This window comes from Dermochelys coriacea, chromosome 3, assembly GCF_009764565.3.
Source record: "Dermochelys coriacea isolate rDerCor1 chromosome 3, rDerCor1.pri.v4, whole genome shotgun sequence".
Taxonomy (NCBI): domain Eukaryota; kingdom Metazoa; phylum Chordata; order Testudines; family Dermochelyidae; genus Dermochelys; species Dermochelys coriacea.
In genome coordinates, this window is record NC_050070.1 from 131,634,215 (window position 1) to 131,653,732 (window position 19,518).

General features: G+C 42.6%; 1 protein-coding gene across 1 annotated transcript in view; it reads left to right on the forward strand.

Moving 5' to 3' along the window:
- C3H1orf198 (chromosome 3 C1orf198 homolog) overlaps positions 1-19,518 on the forward strand; it is a 40,141-nt gene that overhangs the window by 17,315 nt on the left and 3,308 nt on the right. Inside the window, exon 3 of the mRNA XM_038397015.2 lies at positions 16,467-17,009. Within this exon, the coding sequence (XP_038252943.1) occupies positions 16,467-17,009 (543 nt within the window). The remainder of the gene's footprint in view (positions 1-16,466; positions 17,010-19,518) is intronic.

The following is a 19,518-nucleotide window of genomic DNA, read 5'->3' on the forward strand; positions in this document are numbered from 1 at the left end:
ACTGCGATGGGTACCCGCATGGCCCCACAGTATGCCAACATTTTTATGGCTGACTTAGAACAACGCTTCCTCAGCTCTCGTTCCCTAATGCCCCTACTCTACTTGCGCTACATTGATGACATCTTCATCATCTGGACCCATGGAAAAGAAGCTCTTGAGGAATTCCACCATGATTTCAACAATTTCCATCCCACCATCAACCTCAGCCTGGACCAGTCCACACAAGAGATCCACTTCCTGGACACTACGGTGCTAATAAGCGATGGTCACATAAACACCACCCTATATCGGAAACCTACTGACCGCTATTCCTACCTACATGCCTCTAGCTTTCATCCAGATCATACCACTCGATCCATTGTCTACAGCCAAGCGCTACGATATAACCGCATTTGCTCCAACCCCTCAGACAGAGACAAACACCTACAAGATCTCTATCATGCATTCCTACAACTACAGTACCCACCTGCTGAAGTGAAGAAACAGATTGACAGAGCCAGAAGAGTACCCAGAAGTCACCTACTACAGGACAGGCCCAACAAAGAAAACAACAGAACGCCACTAGCCATCACCTTCAGCCCCCAACTAAAACCCCTCCAACGCATCATCAAGGATCTACAACCTATCCTGAAGGACGAGCCATCGCTCTCTCAGATCTTGGGAGATAGACCAGTCCTTGCTTACAGACAGCCCCCCAATCTGAAGCAAATACTCACCAGCAACCACACACCACACAACAGAACCACTAACCCAGGAACCTATCCTTGCAACAAAGCCCGTTGCCAACTCTGTCCACATATCTATTCAGGGGATACCATCATAGGGCCTAATCACATCAGCCACACTATCAGAGGCTCCTTCACCTGCGCATCTACCAATGTGATATATGCCATCATGTGCCAGCAATGCCCCTCTGCCATGTACATTGGCCAAACTGGACAGTCTCTACGTAAAAGAATGAATGGACACAAATCAGACGTCAAGAATTATAACATTCAAAAACCAGTTGGAGAACACTTCAATCTCTCTGGTCACTCGATCACAGACCTAAGAGTGGCTATACTTCAACAAAAAAGCTTCAAAAACAGACTCCAACGAGAGACTGCTGAATTGGAATTAATTTGCAAACTGGATACAATTAACTTAGGCTTGAATAGAGACTGGGAATGGATGAGTCATTACACAAAGTAAAACTATTTCCCCATGGTATTTCTCCCTCCCACCCCACCCCCCACTGTTCCTCTGATATTCTTGTTAACTGCTGGAATTAGCCTACCTGCTTGTCACCATGAAAGGTTTTCCTCCTTCCCCCCCCTGCTGTTGGTGATGGCTTATCTTAAGTGATCACTCTCCTTACAGTGTGTATGATAAACCCATTGTTTCATGTTCTCTGTGTGTGTGTATATAAATCTCTACTCTGTTTTTTCCACCAAATGCATCCGATGAAGTGAGCTGTAGCTCACGAAAGCTTATGCTCTAATAAATTTGTTAGTCTCTAAGGTGCCACAAGTACTCCTTTTCTTTTTATAAAATAATATACTCTTTGCTTTCATTTCAGAGAGAATTTAATGAAAGTCTTGATAGATCTACCTGTTTTCAAAAGTAAATTGGTGTGGGAGTGTGTGTTTTTGAAACTTTTTTCTTGTCAAGGCAAATGAATGTTAAGTATTAAACCGCTTCAGAAGTTGTTGAAGTTCATGAAGATGCCTGAGCCGTTTTTAGCTATGTTTTTGATGTGCATTTACTCAAAAACGAGTTAAGTTCTTGCCTTGTCTTTTAAAACTTCTATTGGGTTACCAAGGCGAAACTGCAATGTACATAGTAAAGAAGGTTGATCATAGCAACAGTTGGAAGGTTTTAATACAATAATCCTCTTAGTAGAGCACTATAACACTGCTAAAGAAGAAACGTGTGCTACTATAGTAGTTTACCTGCTGTATCATTACAAACTATGTAGTGACGTTTATAGGTGAAAATTGGCTGCATTTTATGGGGTGAATTGAGTCATGGCCCATGGGTGAGGCTGTGTGAAACTTCAATATGCAACTTGAAATATTGGTTTTGTTATAGAAGTGAAACTCGGGTCAAGTTTGTGAATTTGAATCACTGTTATGTTTCAGGAGGAATCCAGACAAAAATGTGAAGTTTTGACTGAGTTTGGCTTTGAGTTTTTTTGCTTTTTCTGAACTTAAAACTCATAGTGAAATTCAGGGAGCACAAACTCATGAGAATGTAAATAGAACAAGCTCTGTAAATTGACATTGTGTATTGTATTGTTTCTGAGCCCAAAGGCCTCCTGGTTTAACAATGTAGTTGTGGGTAGAAAAGTGCCAACTTCATAACTTTGTGTGTTTTGAGTCATACTTGATTAGCTTACTGTCAAACAATATTTTTTACTTCTGTCTGCCATGTTGACTTAATATATTGGGGTGGAAAGAGCAAGGTGGAATGTATTTGCCATCTGCATTGTCAGCTAAAACCAAGTTAGTCCATTTCCAGAATCTTTGCTGTTGGTGATGGGGTGGATAAAAATCGATGATTTTAAAAAAATAAATAAAAAAAAATTGGGTATTTTTTAAATTGAAACTGAATTTTTTATAAGTTTTTCCTCAAAAAGCATTTTATCTAAAGATAGTTTTAATTAAGATGCATTATAGCTCAAAGATACCTCATCATGGAATAGGGATTATAAATTCTAATTCTATAGATAGTATGAGACAATATATTCATGTAATGTTTAAGAAAAGTTTTTGTAAATGAGTTCCAATAGTTCATGGATTAGGGACCCAATTTTATGGGGTTCCAGGAGCTTCTGTATAGATTATTTAGGTTAATCTTTCTATCTACCCAATGGCACTCGGTGCTCAGTCTAGAAGATACCATCAGAGATGCTTAATTTTGCAGTTATCAAACTGTGGATTTGTGTCTCCAGAGATAACATGCTTGATAACAGCAAAAATGTTTTAAAATCAATAACTATATAGAGGTGAGAAATAACAGACCTCAACTCTATTGTCCCTCTGCAAATTTGTGTACATAGAGTCAATCCCTTACCTCTCTCTAAAAGTGCAAAGATTCAAAAAGTTCAAGGAATAGAAGATTGTTGGGGGCGGAATAGATTTGGACAAGGAGAAGAAGTCTTGAGATAAATGTGAGACATGAGGGACGTATGCTTGTTTTGTTAAAATATTATGTTTGCTGTTGAAGGAAAAAAATCCAGAATACTTAAAGTTATTGTTTTAGTTAAACAATTTAAATGTCTGTCTGGTGATGTCCTCCTCCTAATACAGCATGGGGCAAGAAAATCCTCCAAATATTTATGATAGTTCATCTCCCAATGACTTAATAAATATCTGCTTCATTTACCTTTGGTAAATGAAATAACCAAACAATCATTCAGTTTCTGATATAGCTGTAAAACTAATCTGAAACATTTTCAAAATAAATCGCTGTAAAAATGTATAGAGTGTACCTTCTAAAAATGAAACCTACATCTATCTCTGAGTTGTGAAGAATATGTGTTAAGGTTATAACAACCAATAAGAATGCACTTTTATGTAGAAAACCATGATTAAATTGTGTCTTCCTGACTAGTGATTTAAATCGTGATTTAAATCCATCCTGATCGGTGATAGGATGTGCAAATTTGAAAGTCTTGCATGTAGAATGGACATCACTGATGGATAATAAATGGAAGGACATTGTCACTTTTTTGTATCCAGATTTGAGTCTGTCTTTTGTCTGTCAGCCCCCAGTCCTTTACATGCACATTCCAGACCTCCTCTTTATTTAAAAATAAACTGTTCTAGGTGTGTAGTAGTAATAGTAGCAATTTCAGTATGATACATGCCACTTTTCCTCCTCTGGAGACAGTGTGGATCAGTGGTTAGAGCACTGGCCTAGGAAATGGGAAATCCAAGTTCCATTCCCTACTCTGCCAAAGACTTCCTATGTGACCTTGGGCAAGTCACTTAGTTTCTTTGTGCCTCCGTTCCCCATCTGTAAAATGGGAGAAACATACACTGTGAAGCACTTTGAGATCTGCTGATGAGAAGCACTAGACAAAAAAGTCATTACTTATTACATTGTTATTATTATAAGGATCTCAAAGTGTGTTAATGCACAAGTCAGCAATAACCTAATCCTAAAAACAATTTTAACCAAATTATTATTGTACACTGGAGCTAAAACCAGACTGGCTGAAGTAATTTTTAAAAAATAGATTACTAAAATGGTATTTTTTGGTGGTGGTGGGGGCTGGCTTTGGTCCTTTTTCATGCTGGTATTAGAACAATGCCAGCTATAAACAATGTTTTAAATGTTGTTGCTAATAAATTGGCATGAATAGCACTGTTTCCATGATCAATGTGGGTAGCAACTTTGTTCCTATAAAACCTTACCATAGACTACTTAGAACAGTGCTATAAAATCATGCTATAGACTAACAGTTCTTGGGCCAAAAAATTCCTGTCTGCACTGGTGTTGGAATTCATTTTCGGTACCTTGGTAGTAATAGCTGTATTCAGACGTTGATTGTAAATAGCAATTTTAGTCTCAACGTAGTTAGGTCCTTTGATAGGCAGAATATAATTGTCCAAGTTAGATATTGGCCAGATATTCTTTATTGCTAGTACTGAATTTTTATTAGATACTAGAAATATGGACATAAGACATATTTGGATTTAGGCCATACTTGTAATTGACAGTAAGTCAGACACATTTTCGCTGGTGACTTTGCTGTTTCATATTTTGCAATATCAACTATCTCTGAAGTTATGTAATGTGCATCTCATGTATTTTATTTTGGACATGGATTCAAAGTATTTTTAGTCTTGAATGGCTGGTTGGTTGGTTGTTTTTTTCTGTGGAGTTTTTTAAAAACCTGTTGATGGTTCTTTGTTGGTTTAGAGGTTTTAATCCTTATCCTTGTTATATCATTGCTGTTGTGCATGGCTGTGCTATTTTGGATTGCGTGTTTGTTCCGTTTCTTTGTTCAGCAAGTTGAGGTCCTTATTTTAATTAATTTAATTATTTTTGTCCTTTGAGTAAACTGGGCTTTATTTTGCTGCTTAATATACTAGGCACTACTTAAAATGAGCTTTCTTTGACAGTGTTTCTGAAGCCTTTGTCTCAACAACTTAGATATCTTGAGACTGCCAAGCCAAACAGTTTATTTTGGCTGCGTGCGCTCATCTGTTCAGTAAAATCCTACACATTCCTGGTAAGTGAATAAGATGTAAAAATAGCTCTTAAGCGTCTTTTAGTCTTTCTGTTTTTAGTATAGACTTTATGAACCAAGACGTAGTTTTATACAGTAAGATTATCTCAGGCTGTGAGGGTATGGTGCACTTTTAACATGCACACTATGTGCCTGATAAACACCAGATTTGGTGGTGAGATTATCACTTTGTGCTTATGGCTACATTGTGCTTATGTGGATTCTCGCCTCCCTTTCAAGGTCTTTCTTTCTTAAAATCCAAGCATTTTGTACAAATACTGAGCACTTTTATTGCCTTTCATGCAAAGATTAAAAAATGTTTTACAAGTATTTAATCTTTGCCACACTCTTGGGAAATAAGATGGAATTCAGTTATACTGAGAAAATGAGGTCTAGATAGGTGGACTGGTATAAAGTCACATAGTGATTTGGCAGTGGAAATAGAATAAAGTGAAGGAATCTTGACTTCCAGTCTCCTGCCCTAGCTGCTCTAAAGCCACTGCTTCCCATATGTGGCCATATTTTATACTTTCCTTTTAATACGAATTAATTGTAACATCTTTGCTTCAGTCCTTTTTCTTTTATTCTTACACTTGTTGACATTAAGCTTTCCATTGTCACATCTGTGTATGCATAAGATGATTATTATTATTATTATTATTATTATTTTATTATTTGAATGATGATAGCATCCAGAGTCCCCAACTTGAGACTGGGATGCCACTGTGTTAGGCATTGTACAAACATGTAGCAAGAGAGAGTTCCCAGGCAGAGGAGCTTACAAAAATAAGCAAAACAGATAAAGGATGGGAGAAAGGAAGGATTTTTTCCATTTTACTGATGAGGAACTGAGACACAGAGATTGACTTGCTCAAGGTCACACAGAATCTGTGGCAGAGCTGGGGAATGAATCCAGGCTTCCTGAGAACTAGTCCTGTGCCTTAAGCAAAAAAGAAAAGGAGTACTTGTGGCACCTTAGAGACTAACAAAATTAATTATTTGGTGCCACAAGTACTCCTTTTCTTTTTTGCGAATACAGACTAACACGGCTGATACTCTGAAACCTGTGCCTTAAGCATAACCCTTTCTTCTCTGAAGCTAGATTTCCTAATATCCTGCAATGTTTACTAGAAGAAAGAAAGATGGCCCTTAGCATAATAACTTTACTTATGCCAGTCCTTCTTTGTAAAAACATCTTGTTGAGAATAGCTTGGCCTCCAAAGTGTTTAACACAAACCTAAATGCATAGTAGGTCTGTCTTGCAAAACTAAGAAAGGCAAACATAGTGTCCCCTTTTACAGATTACTTCAATCAAGTTTCCTGTAGTAGATAGGTAAGAGCCATCTGTCATGATTAAGGCTGTGATTCTTTCATGGAGGTTGTGGAAGTCATGGATTCCATGACTTCCACAACCTCCGTGACTTCTGTAGCAGCTGGTGTGGCTGACTTCAGGGCTCCCGGAGCAGGTGGCCCTAGGGCCAGCTGTTCGGGTGCCCCACAGCCAGCCACGCCGGCTGCTGCTGGAGCAACCCAGGGCCAGCCGCACCAGCTGCTGCTCAGGAGGCCACCGACAGCTGGCTCTGGGGACCGCCCAAGCAGTGGTCCTGGGGGCGGCCCCAGGGAGCATCTGAGCAACGGTCCCGGGGTGGCCCCGGGGCCAGCCACAACAGCCACTGCTGGGTGGCCCCAAGCAGCTGGCTCTGTGGCGCCCAGCTCTGGAGAATGCCCAAGCAGCGGTGTTCCCTGCGGACCATCTGGAGGCCGTCTGGAGAGCGGTCCCCGGGCGACTAAAGTGGTCCCTGGGAGCAGCAGCCAGGGGGCAGTCAACCCTCAGCACTGGAGAAGGGCCCCCCCATTAGGAGTCCCCCTGAGCAGCGGGACCCCAGAAGTAGAATTTTAGTCACTGGTGTTTTTGGTAGAAGTCATGGGCAGGTCATGGGCTGTGAATTTTTATTTATTGCCTGTGACCTGTCCATGACTTTTACAAAAAAAAAAACCTGACTAAATATTAGCCTTAGCCATGATTAGAGCCCTACCAAATTCACAGCTGTGAAGAATGCGTCATGGACCGTAAAAATCTGATCTCCCCCAAGACCAGATTTTACAGAGTTGGGCAGCTGGAGAGCAGTGGCTGCTGGTGGGAAGTCGAGCTCTGAAGGCAGCATTGCTGCCAGCAGCAGCACAGAAGTGAGGGTGGCATGGGATGGAGGGAGGGCAGGGATGGCCTGGTAAGTGGGTGACCACCAGTGCCCCATGGTCAGGGTGATGCTGTGGTCAATCTCCCCCACACACACAACCAGGCCAAGGCCCCTTGAATTACCAAGCGCTGGGTCTGGAGCCGAGGAGGGGAAGGGCTGAGGGCGCCCCAGCTGGTGGCTCCTACTGCGTGCTGGGCTCCAGCTGCTAGTCCCAGATGGGATGGGGAGGGACAGGACTTCCTCTTCCTCTGCACGGGCTGCTCCCGAGGCTGGGTCAGACCTATTTCTGGGAACCTCCCTCGACTGCTAGCTGGGAGTCCAGCTCTGAAGGCAGCTCTGCCACCAGCAGCAGCACAGAAGTAAGGGTGGCAGTACCACAGCCCCCCTACAATAGCCTTGCGACTCCCCCCACCCCATTTTGGGTCAGGATCCCCATGGTTACAGTACCATGGAATTTCAGATTTAAATATCTGAAACAGTGAAATTTATTATTTTTTAAAATCCCATGACCATAAAATTGACCAAAATGGACTGTGAATTTGGTAGGGCCCCTAGTCATAATGTTTGCATTACAGGATTGGCAGGGCTAGATTATACTGGCCACCAGTTTAGTTGATGCCTCTGACTCAGAATGTTCAGAGATGGCTAAATTGCAAAATGCATAGTTGGAAAATAGTCTTGGGTTTTTTTGTTTTTTTTTTTTTATCCTTCTATAACCTTTGTTCTGGTTTTCAAAGTGATGGGTTTTGAACCAGAAACCTGATCTCCTGAAACTTGAAAGAAGAAGAGTGTGACAGTTCTTGGGGTATGCAGGACTGTGTGTCATGTTACCACCTCCTGCCTCGAGCATGAGAGAGTCTTGCCTGTGAATCAGCTCCCTAACACCACCATCCTTATAGCCATTCAAGCGCTCTCCTCTGGGCTATGCCAGTCCTGTCTTCACCTTGCAGCTTTACAATAGGTGCAACCCAGTCCCGGAGTCTCATTGAATCAGTCCCCTGTGATATCCAGCTCCTGACACAGGTTACTCACTGAAATTGCAGATCCTCTGCCCTCAGTGCAGTGTACCTCAGTTTACTAGTTTTACCTTAAATCACCACTCCTGTAAAATCTCTCAGCACTTGTGAGTACTTACAGTAAAACAAAAGAAGGTTTAGTTAAGAAAGAATGGAGAGTTAACTAGAAACAAGAGTATGTGGTGGAAACAAATTATTACTATACAAAACAAAATCATAAAGCATGAACCTGGGATTCAGGATTGTAAAATCTCTCCAGGACAGTATTCCTAAGTATCTTTGTAGTGGCACACAAGGTGAATATCCTCAGTGCTATAGCAGTAACAATCTGCTTCTGCAGCTTTTACCTTTACTAATAATGGGGGGAAATCTTTTACTAATCACACACTGATGTGCCTTTAAAAAAAAAAACACACAAAAACTTTTGAAGCATTGTAAGCTTTTTTTGTTCTTTTGCTTTTTTATTGAGAGATTTGTTCAAGTGGCATGATCAGAGCAGTTTGTCCTTTCACTCTCTCTCACCCATGGTGACTGTTTTATAATTAGTCCCATGTTGGTTGTGTTCTGCATCATTTGATAACACAGAGCACTCCATACATTAATCGTGGAACTACAAGACTGAGGCTATCCGTTTACGTGTTGCTCTCCTGCATATAAATTGTGTAGGATGTGCAAAGCCACTAAATTAATCCAATTCTCTGGAGAGTTCAGATGCTAATCCATGAATCAGTTATGTGTAGCAGACTGCTGACCAGTGCAAAGCAAAATGTGCACTATGACAATTAGCTCCAAAGTTAAGATTCACACTTCTAATTTTACATATATCTGTAAAATAGGAGTTGGGTGTGCAAGAAATGCAAGATGAACACACTCTCCCTTGGAACTCCAGGAAAGTTTCATGTGTACAAGGAGTGCAGAATTGGGTCCCAACCCATCGTCAGTGAAAATGAGATTTTATGGGATTATATTTGTGCCTGAGGACACCATCTCACGTATTTAAAAAGATGGACTGACAAGTGAAGTGAAATGGGAATAATGTTAATGCATATAATCTTTAGTGAGCTTCAAAAGTAAGACTTCACTATTTTTAGTTAAATTTAATTGGAATAGCTGCTCAGTGCTGTGGTACACCAAACCTTTAAGTCAGGGGTGGGCAAACTTTTTGGCCTGAGGGCCACATCAGGATTCCGAAACACTATGGAGGGCTGGGTAGGGAAGGCTGTGCCTCCCCAAACAGCCTGGCCACTGCCCCATATCTGGCCACTGCCACTTCCCGCCTCCTGACTGCCCCCCTCAGAACCCCCTCAACCCCCCCTTCTCCTTGTCCCCTAACCGCCCCCCCCCACTGCCTGTCCCCTGACTGTTCCGACCCCTATCCACACCCCTGCCCCCTGACAGGCCCCCTGGGACTCCCATGCCTATCCCACTGCCCCCTGCCCCTTATCCAACCCCCCCACTCTCCATGCTGCCAGGCAGTCTAGAGCACGTAGGCAGGCCGGTGGCTCTCGCAGACATGCTGCCTGGCAGGAGCTTGCAGCCAGCCACCCAGAGCGCTGACGGTACGGTGAGCTGAGACTGCAGGGGAAGGGCTGGGAGCTCAGGGGCCAGGCAGGATGATCCCATGAGCCAGATATGGCCCGCGGTCCATAGTTTGCCCACCTCTGCTTTAGGTTATCAGTAGTGTGCCAGGTGTAAAGGGCTGAAGGCACTTCAGCTGCTAGACCTTGTAGGCACTAGCCCTGATGGGTCACAGTAAGCAATAGCGGTTCTTGTTTTGGCCTCTGGGGCAGTCCAGTCGAGGGTTAGCTAGCTCTTCAGGGCTAGTGCCTGAGGTGCCCTCTCCAGTCCAGTCTCTCTTCAGAGCAAATAGGAGCTTGCACGTTTCCAGGCCAGGATCAGTTGTTCGCATATCCCTCATTGGGAGATCTTTGTACCAGCTTCTGCTCTTGCCCATATATCCTACACAGACATGGTCCTGGCTGCATTTTCAACACCCTGCTCCACAGCAGTTCTCTGGCTTCTGATGCAGCCTAGGCCATATCTACACTACAAACTTTGGTCAACGCAAGTTATGTTGGCATAAAGCCACTGCAGTTAGTATATCTCTCAGGCATGTGTATTCTTGGCAGGCTGTGCTGGTGCTGTGCGTATTCACCGGGAGTGCTTGTGTTGATGCACAGTGCAATGTACCATCAGTGTACAACTCGCCATCATCAAGCATGCTGTATTTTGGGAAATGTTGGCAATGTGTGGTGGGGCAGAAATGAGTCATGCAGGTATGACTGGGAGCAAGGGGACAACTTCTCAGCATGTAACAGTTTCCACCCTGTAATTTTTGTCTTTTTTTTTTTTTTTAAATCCCACAAACCTGCATGGCACTGTTTGCTGTCTGCCATCTCTGACAGAAGCATTGAGCCCGCACAGCTCTGCACTATTGTCATGAGTGTTGCAAACACAGGACACACAATCCTCCAGTGTTTGCAAAGCAGTAGGAAGAGCCACAGGACAACTTTGTGAAGGACATATTGCTGTGGAACATAGTGAGAATCAGTTCAAGGTGGTTGTTAGTGTTCACGGAGCAGCTGCAGATGATGGAGCATCACTTCTGGGCTTAAGAAATAAGCACTGACTGGTGGGATTGCATTGTAATGCAGGGTTGAGATGAAGAGCAGCAGCTGTAGAACTTTTGGATGCGCAAGGCTACATTCCTGGATCTGTGTACTTAGCACACCCCAGCTGTCCAGGGCAGGGAAAACAAGAATGAGAGCTGCACTGATGGTTGAAAAGTGGGAGGCGATTACCCTGGGGAACTTGCAGTGTTGGATTGCTACCTGTCAGTGGGAAATCATTTTGGAGTTGGAAAATACATTGTGTAGTCCATTGTCGTGCAATTGTGCAGAGCCTCAATTGTCTCCTGCTATGCAGGACGTGACTCTCAGCAATGCGTAGGACGTGGTGGATGGATTTGCAGCAACTGCAATGGAGCAGTAGATGCCTTATTACTTGAAACCACTCGAATCCTACTTTTTATACTGAATAAAATAACTTTTGTTTATTAATGAACCCAGAATAAATGATTAATACCTGGGAGAGCAAACAGCTGTGCATCTCTCTCTATCAGGGTTATAGAGGGCGGATAATTTATGATTTTACCCTGTATAAGCTTTAAACAGAGTAAAACGGATTTATTTGGGATTTGGCTCCCATTGAGAGCTGGGTTTCTGGTTGCTGGAGTCAGGTCTCCTGCAGAGATGTTTTCACTTAAAGCCTGCAGCTTTGGGGGCGTGGCCCAGACCCTGGGTCTGTGTTGCAGCAGGCTAGCGTGTCTGGCTCAACAAGGCAGGGTTCTGGAAGTCCCAAGCTGTCAGGGAAAACGGACTTGGAGGTAATTTCAGCATGCCAGGTGATAGTCTTAAGAGGATCTCTGTGACTGAACCTGTCACAGCCGCAAATATTCTTATTTTGACACCAGCCCGCCTTGCCACAGTACATCAACAAAAAGGGCTACTTTTCTATGGTTATGCAAGTGTGGCTCACTGGGCACACTTCACCGGTATCAGTGTTGGCTGGTTAGGGAAGGTGTGTGACACTCACACCTTTAAGAACACAGGACTGTTTAGAAAGCTGCAAGCAGGGACTTTCTTTCCCAACTGGTGGATTACTGTTGGGGATGTTGAAATGCTAATAATGATCCTGGGGGACCTAGGATACCCCTTACTCACCTGGCTCATGAAGCCATATGCTTGCCACTTTGACAGCACCAAGGAAAGATTCAACTACCAGCTCAGCAGCTGCAGAATAACAGTTGAATACACTTTTGGTAGATTAGATTGAAGGGAAGCTGGTGGTGTTTGCTTACAAGATTGGATCTCAGTGAGAAAAATACCCCAATGGTTATAGCTGCCTGCTGTATCCTACATCAAAGGAGGAAAAGCTGCTGTTAGAGTGGAAGGCAGAGGTCAAGTGGCTGTTTGAGTTCAAAGAGCCAGACACAAGAGTGATTAGAAGAGCTCAACATGGAGCTATGTGGCTGAGGGAGGCCTTAAAAGAGAACTTTAACAATTAGAAACAGTAATATGATGTGATGGACTGTGCTCTATGTGCCCAAAAGTTTTGGGGGCTGTTAGGAATTGTGTGATGCTTGGTGCACATCTATGAATATAACACTATCAATGCACCTATTAATTTTTCAGTGCTTGCTGTACATCTATGATTATTACACTGTTTGCCCACGGAACTCGTAGGATCAGTGACACTTTCAGTAGTGCTAGGCATTCTGCACGTATGTTTTGAAGTAATAAAGATGAATTATTTACCAAAAAATAGATTTTCATTGTGTACCAAAACCAATGCAATAAAAAACAATAAAAACTCAAATGAATTAATGAACAGAACTTAAGGGGAAAGAACATTCATATCCATTTCCGTTCATTTTGGCTGCACATAAAGCAAGTGTGGCTTTCACAGGTCAGTGTAAGTGAAGATGTGGTTGTCCTTACTGTCCTGAATGTGGAGTGGTAGGGGTAGGGATGCTGCCTGATGCCGCATGGTATGTTGGGTGTATAGGGAAGTGCTAAAATCGAGTTCTCCATTGACTGCAAAGGCAGGTGAGCCCGTGATTGTTAAATCTATAGATCAGCAAGAGTCTGTAGCATCTGTGCCGCTGGAGAAGCGCCATTTACATTTCCCTTTCCTTTTACTGGAAGGCCTCTTCGGCCTCTCTCTTTTCCACTCTTTTTTTCCTTCTCCATACTGTCCGTAGTATTCACCCTCCAGGTGAATCTGTTCACTGTCCTCATCCTTCTCCTTATCTGGTTCAGGTGTTCTGCATGTGAGGAGGGGGAACCCCAGAAAGCCACAGCAGTGGCTGCTACAGATAAAACACACAGAGGTATCGTATTTATAGTCACAACGGAAAGCAAAAGTTAAGATTCAGAACTCCCTTGCCTTGCTCCCCTGAGGTTTTAAACAAGACATGCTTTCTGACATTTCAACTTTGGAGCACCTGTGCACAGTGCAGCTCTCCAGTCCTAGCCGTAGTGAATATGGCCTAGCAGGAGGAATTTGGGGGGATGGGGGAGGGGAAGAGAAGGGAATTGTTCAACTGCATGAAAGAGTCAAATTTCAGCCCCTACTTCCATGGGGTACAAGCATAGGGCAGTGGCTCTGAATATTGGCACTCTTTTCCACAGGCAGTGCTGATTTTAGCTGATATCTTGAGGTAACAAAGACACAGAGCACAGCTGCTTGTGGCATCCTGACGCCACTCTGGCCCATATGCTGCTCGTTCATTAGCTTTGTCAGGCACCATTGCAGTTATCACTGACTGGCATGGGGAAATGTCCTACCATGGAGGAAGAAATAAGGCTTTCACCCCTAGAAACCATGATTGCAGAGTTCCTCCATGAAAATTTCATCAAGATCTCTTAAGAGGATTCAAGGGACATCGCTGTGTACATAAACAAACTACTCTGCACAGCCCCCCTCTCTAACTCTACAGGAAATGAAAAGCAGATACCAACTCTACCTTTTCTAGTACAAGTAAATTAATGAAAAGTTGCTACCTGTGTCCTGCTGTGTTGGGGTCTGGCACCATCTGTACATCTAAACTTGTAATGGGAAATGTATTCACACACTATCTGAAGTTCCTTCCTGTGCATCGGGCTTGCTCCTGCTCAGCTTCAGGGACTGACTGGACTGCAGTGGAGTCTGGAACAGATCCTGGCTCACAGCATAGCTGGATCCCTCTTTCCCCCTGGTCACATGTCATCCATCCTCCTCCACCACTGCCTCACTATTCATGGCAGAATATTTCAAGCTCCACCAAGGTATCCCCATTGGTCTGTAGGGTGCTGGTGGGGGTGTCTGCCAATGGAATGCAGCTAATTGTAGAAGCTTCAGATCTGCAACTTGGCATCAAATTGAATGTTGGCCTCCCTGGCCTTCTGGTATGCCTGTTGCAGTTTCTTTGCTTTTACTTGGCACTGCTGCTGGTCCCTGTCATACCTGTTTGCCTGCATCCCTCACACAATCTGCTCATAGACATTCCCATTTCTACAGCTGCTCCGTGACTGTGCCTGCACAACCTCTTCTCCCCACAGGCCCAAGAGATCCGATATCTCTCCTTTCTACTCCAGCAAGAGCATGCATGCAGCATGGTAGGTTGGGCAATTGCATGCAACAATGAAGAGCTACTAAGCGTGCTCACCAATCAGGGAAGGGCATTTCAAAAATTCGTAGGGTTTTTAAAGCAAGAGAGTGGGCCTTCCCATCTCTGTGACCCCCTGGGCAGTGGAGTTCACAATTGTGACGAGAGTGTTCAATGTTGGGCATTATGGGACAGTTGCTGGAGGGCTGTTAGGGTCAGTATAGGTCACGCAGTGTCTATCCCTGCACTGTGCCAAGCATGACTCAACATTGTTCGGGGAGGTGGTGTTACTACGTTGTCATAACTGGGCACTGACAATGGTAGGAGACAAATTTGAATGCAGACCCATGCACAACTAGATCAATGCAAAGTGACTGTCAACCTATCTTTGTTGTGTAGACCAGGCCTTACTCTGGCTGTGGTTCCCTCTGGGTTTCACCCTGTATGTCCGTTCCCTGCAGCTCATGGATAGCCATGCTGCTGCTGCTTCCCAAAAGTGTCCAGTCACTTCCTGGTTCATGGTCTTTTCATGGAGTTTCTGAATCTGCTTTCTCTACCTGTCTGGCCAGAAGGCAGCAAATGTGCAGTGGGGCAGGGGTTGGTAGAAGTCTTAGTCTAATGCTTAGCAGATTTGTCACAGAAGGTTCGTGTTAGAAGAGGGATACTATCCATGCTCCTCTAAAAACTCATTTTACAAAACTCCTTACATTTCCCATTAAGACCATGTAGTGTTAGGTTTATAATGATTTTATAAATCTAACTTACTTTTCACCGTTCTTGCTGTTTGTTTACTGTTTGCATTGGAAAATGTAACTAGACTTGTTTTCCTTTCTGACACTCATTACGGTACTGTTGTGTTCTGGATCATAGCACTGCAAAGAAATGTTTAAGTAAAAACATGTTCACTGAAACATGACATGAAAACATTTTAATGTGTAAGTTTTATAAAACCAGTTTTCTACAAAATATAAATTGTCTCTCTCAAATTATTTGTGCCCTCTGGAGTACTGTCGGGGTACCAGCAACATATTACAGTAATAACAAACTACTCGAAAGTAAAGTAACTAATGTGATTGTTGCTTTTCAAAGTCAAATCACTACTGACCATCTTTATACTATTTTTGAAAAGATCACTGGTTACGTCAACTAGAGCTGTGTTTTCTTTATCCATTGATAAAATGAGATCTCTTGGGAATTAATTACACTGAGGGTAGTAGTACAAAACAATATAACCACAAAGTTACAAAATGTTGTAACTCGGAAAAAAGTGTATATTTGTTGCTTTTTATAAAGCTGTTGCTCTTAATTTTAAAAACAGACAATGAACTGATAGAATGCCTGTTACTATTTAATTAGCATATATAGTTAAATAAATATGTCCCACTGTTTTTGAATTAGATGAAGTTGTAATGTCTAACCCATTATTGGACCTTCAAAGAAGGTAATGGAAACTTGTTTGCCTGATACACATTATAAAGTTTCTCAGCTTAGAAGTCCTATTAAAGGTACTTTCTATGCCTTTCTAAACATATATCCATTAGCCACTGTCTAGTCTTGGACAGAATCAGATTGCTCAAATGTATGTGATTACCTCTTCTCTAGTGTGTGGTCTGCAAAGGAGTTATAAGACTTAATTCTGTCAGATTCTTCATTCAGTAGTTCAGGGGTGTAGAAGCTTGGAAGAAAACTGCCTTTCTGTTGGTTGGTCCTGTCCTAAAAGCCCTTTGGCATAGGTGCAAATGTTAACACATGTATATATACACGCACCATCCTTGTAGTAACTTAAATCACCAATTACACACTTCTGATCTCAATCATAATGTAATTATTTTTGCCTTTGTGAAGAGATTTGAAATACATTGCTTTTTTTCCTTTAATCCCTACAGAGTCAGATGGAATTCAGTGTTGCTTCTCTGTCTATACAAGAACAAGGTTCACAAAATGAACAGAGGCAACTAGTCAAAGCAGCTCCCAGTGTCCAGGCCCCCAAATCTTCTCAGGGTAATAAGGTACCTAGCTCTGATGGGCTAATATCAGCAAGGAAGGAAGAAGAGTCATCCTTCTGGAAGATAAATGCAGAGCGCTCAAAGGTTGAAGGCGAACAGTCTGAGTTCCAGTCGTTGACCCCCAGCCAGATCAAATCCATGGAGAAAGGAGAGAAGTCCCTTCCAGCATATTACAGGCAAGAGTCTGCTCCAAGAGAGACAACTAAATCTGAGAAGTCCAACATAGCTAAACAAGAAAAAATTGTCACCCCAAGCCTTCCTGACACATCCCTAGAATGGGAGAAACCTCGACCCAGTCAGCCCTCCACTAGCACTCTAGATGACATCTTTCTTCCTGAACAACCGGAGCAACTGGCATCTGCAGGGTCAAAAAATGAAGATGCCAATGGCACGATGCTTTCAGACCCACAGACATTTGGACAGGTAAGGACCACTATTTAATCCGTTATCTTGAATTTTTGAGAGTATGTAACACAAGTCCAACGAGGTCACTCAAGATGATTAGGGATTCTGTGGAGCACTAAACTCTAGCTAAGCTTGTTGTCTTTTTTTTTTTTTTTTTTTTAATGCAGCAGATTGAAGAAATTCATTCAACCAATGCACTAATTTGTCTATTTCTGGAATGGGTATTTTTAATATAGGAATACCTAATATCATATAGTTACATAATGCCTCTTCTCCAGTAAACACTCAACCAGTTCACCTCTGAAATGGCAACCCTTTCTGAATAGAACACAGCAGCTGATTAAAGACAAACTACACAACAGTTAGGACGGTAAATGAGAGGATACCATACCCAGTTGAAACAAAGGAACATTTAGGGTTATTTTTCACTTGGAATAGCAAGTCTCACACTCATTTAATACTCCTGTAGTTTAAAGCTTTTCCAATTGAAACTATAAATTAGAGGTACTTGGGTGAACAAGGGAAGTTCTCTAAACTAAAGGCAGCATAATCGAGAGAGAGTTGCAGCAGCTAGATTTGTTTTTAAAGCTTTCCCCCTCCTTGTGCTGCCCAGCAGTCACTTCCCCAGTGGGGCTGCTTTCAAATGTGTTCTGTTGAAAAGGCTAAAGCAGGAGTAGAGCAAGTTAATAACAGCCTTTTCAACTCAAAAGCCATCTTGAAAGCAACTCAGCTGCCTGTTAGGAACTATTTGAAAAGCAGCTGCTCATCTGAGAAAAGGAAAGGCACAACAGGATATGATTTTGGTCAGCATCCAACCTAAGTAATGGGGAGAGGAAGGAAAGAAATATGTAGTTTAAAAACCAAATACTAGGAAAGGCCTCCCCCTCTTCCTGCTTGTGTAGTGTGTGGTGATGTCTCCTGGAGGTAGCTACTTTACGAACAGATATACAAGTTTTACTGTACAGGAATCACTTCAACCACCATTGTAATGAATTTTGAATCCTTTAAGGCAGAAGGCCCTCAAATAAATATTACATATAAAATTTTATATAACAAATACTGTAACAAATTATTTTGGCACTGAAAAGTTTTCTTTAAAAAATACACTAAGGAAGTATTAGTAACAATTCAGTAATTAAGGTTGCATTGAGATTTGCACTTAAAGCAGGATTAAAACCGCCATTTTGCCTTTATAATTATTGACTGTAGACTCTTAATTTGACACAATAACTGTTCAGAAGACAATTGAATTTTCTGTGTAAAAACCCTCACTTCTTGAAATTCCACCCTGTTTTCTCTTGTTTCTTTAGGGGTTTTTTTAGCTAAAGAATCACAGTTCCCACAAACTCCAAACTTCATAACCTTGCATTCTGATAATAGCTCAGATGTAGGCCACTTTTGAAGCTTTACATTTAAACAGCTATTTTGGAGAGCCAAAATTAGATAATTGCTCAGGTCTATCAGCTACTACAGTTTTTTGATGCAACCGGACTGGCTCACTGACTTAAAGCAAGTCTGAAAAACAAGGTGGGGAAATTCATGAATTTTTGTGGGAGTCTATTTGCCAAACATGACTCACTTGCTGTGCTCTGCATATGACCCTGTAGAGCCAGGGAGGCAGGCTGGGCAAACAGGAGTTATGGGGGTATGCTCTGGGGAAGAGATGGGGTTTTAAGAGGTCATGGGGGAGGCATGCAAGGAGGCTGGGAGAAAAGAAGCTCCTGGGCAAATGCTTGGGTGATGGGAACCAGGGCTGTGCTCAGAAGCTGGTTTGATAGAGGAGCCTATTGTGTCTGCATCAAGGTACTGGAAGAGCTTCTCTGACACTGCTGCCTTTTCTTCTGGGTGCACAAAGGCAGCAGTGTTGGAAAAGCCAAGTGTCTCTGCTGGGGTGTCTGCATGAAGGGCTCTTCATGGCACTGTTGGTGCAGAGACACTGGGTTCTGAGGCCTTGCACATGGCCTAAGTCCACCTCATCCCCAGCCCCTGCTCTTCCAGGTGGCCATCCACCATCGGTCTATAATCCCAAAGATATGTGTGTGCTGTGGGTGGCAGAGGAGACTTGCATGAGATTGAGATGGCAAACTGGAGTGTAAATATGGTAATGAACGTCTTAAGTGCTTATTTCATTGCTTGCTACAGCTTGCCTCAAGGGGCTATGCACTAATACATTCTAGTATTTGTTTGTGGTGCATCACTATACACCTCAGGTAGTGAAGGTACTTGGTTTACAGCCTCATTCCTTACAACAGATCAGAGATAAGCCATTTTATTTGTGAAATTTGTAGGGAGCTGATGTGAGGCCACAAAAGTCAAAGTTGCACATCCTGCTCAATATTTATCAAACTGTCAAAACTTAAGAAAAATGTTTAGGAAGCTATTTCTTTTTTTGAAAAGGGGGTGGGGGAGTTTCTTGGCTTCTCCCTGCAAATAAATAGTAGCAGAAGTATGTATTAATGGCCAGTAATATACTCTGTCATAGTAACTTGTGTTGGATTTTAATGTATTTTTTTCTAATTGGTTCAAA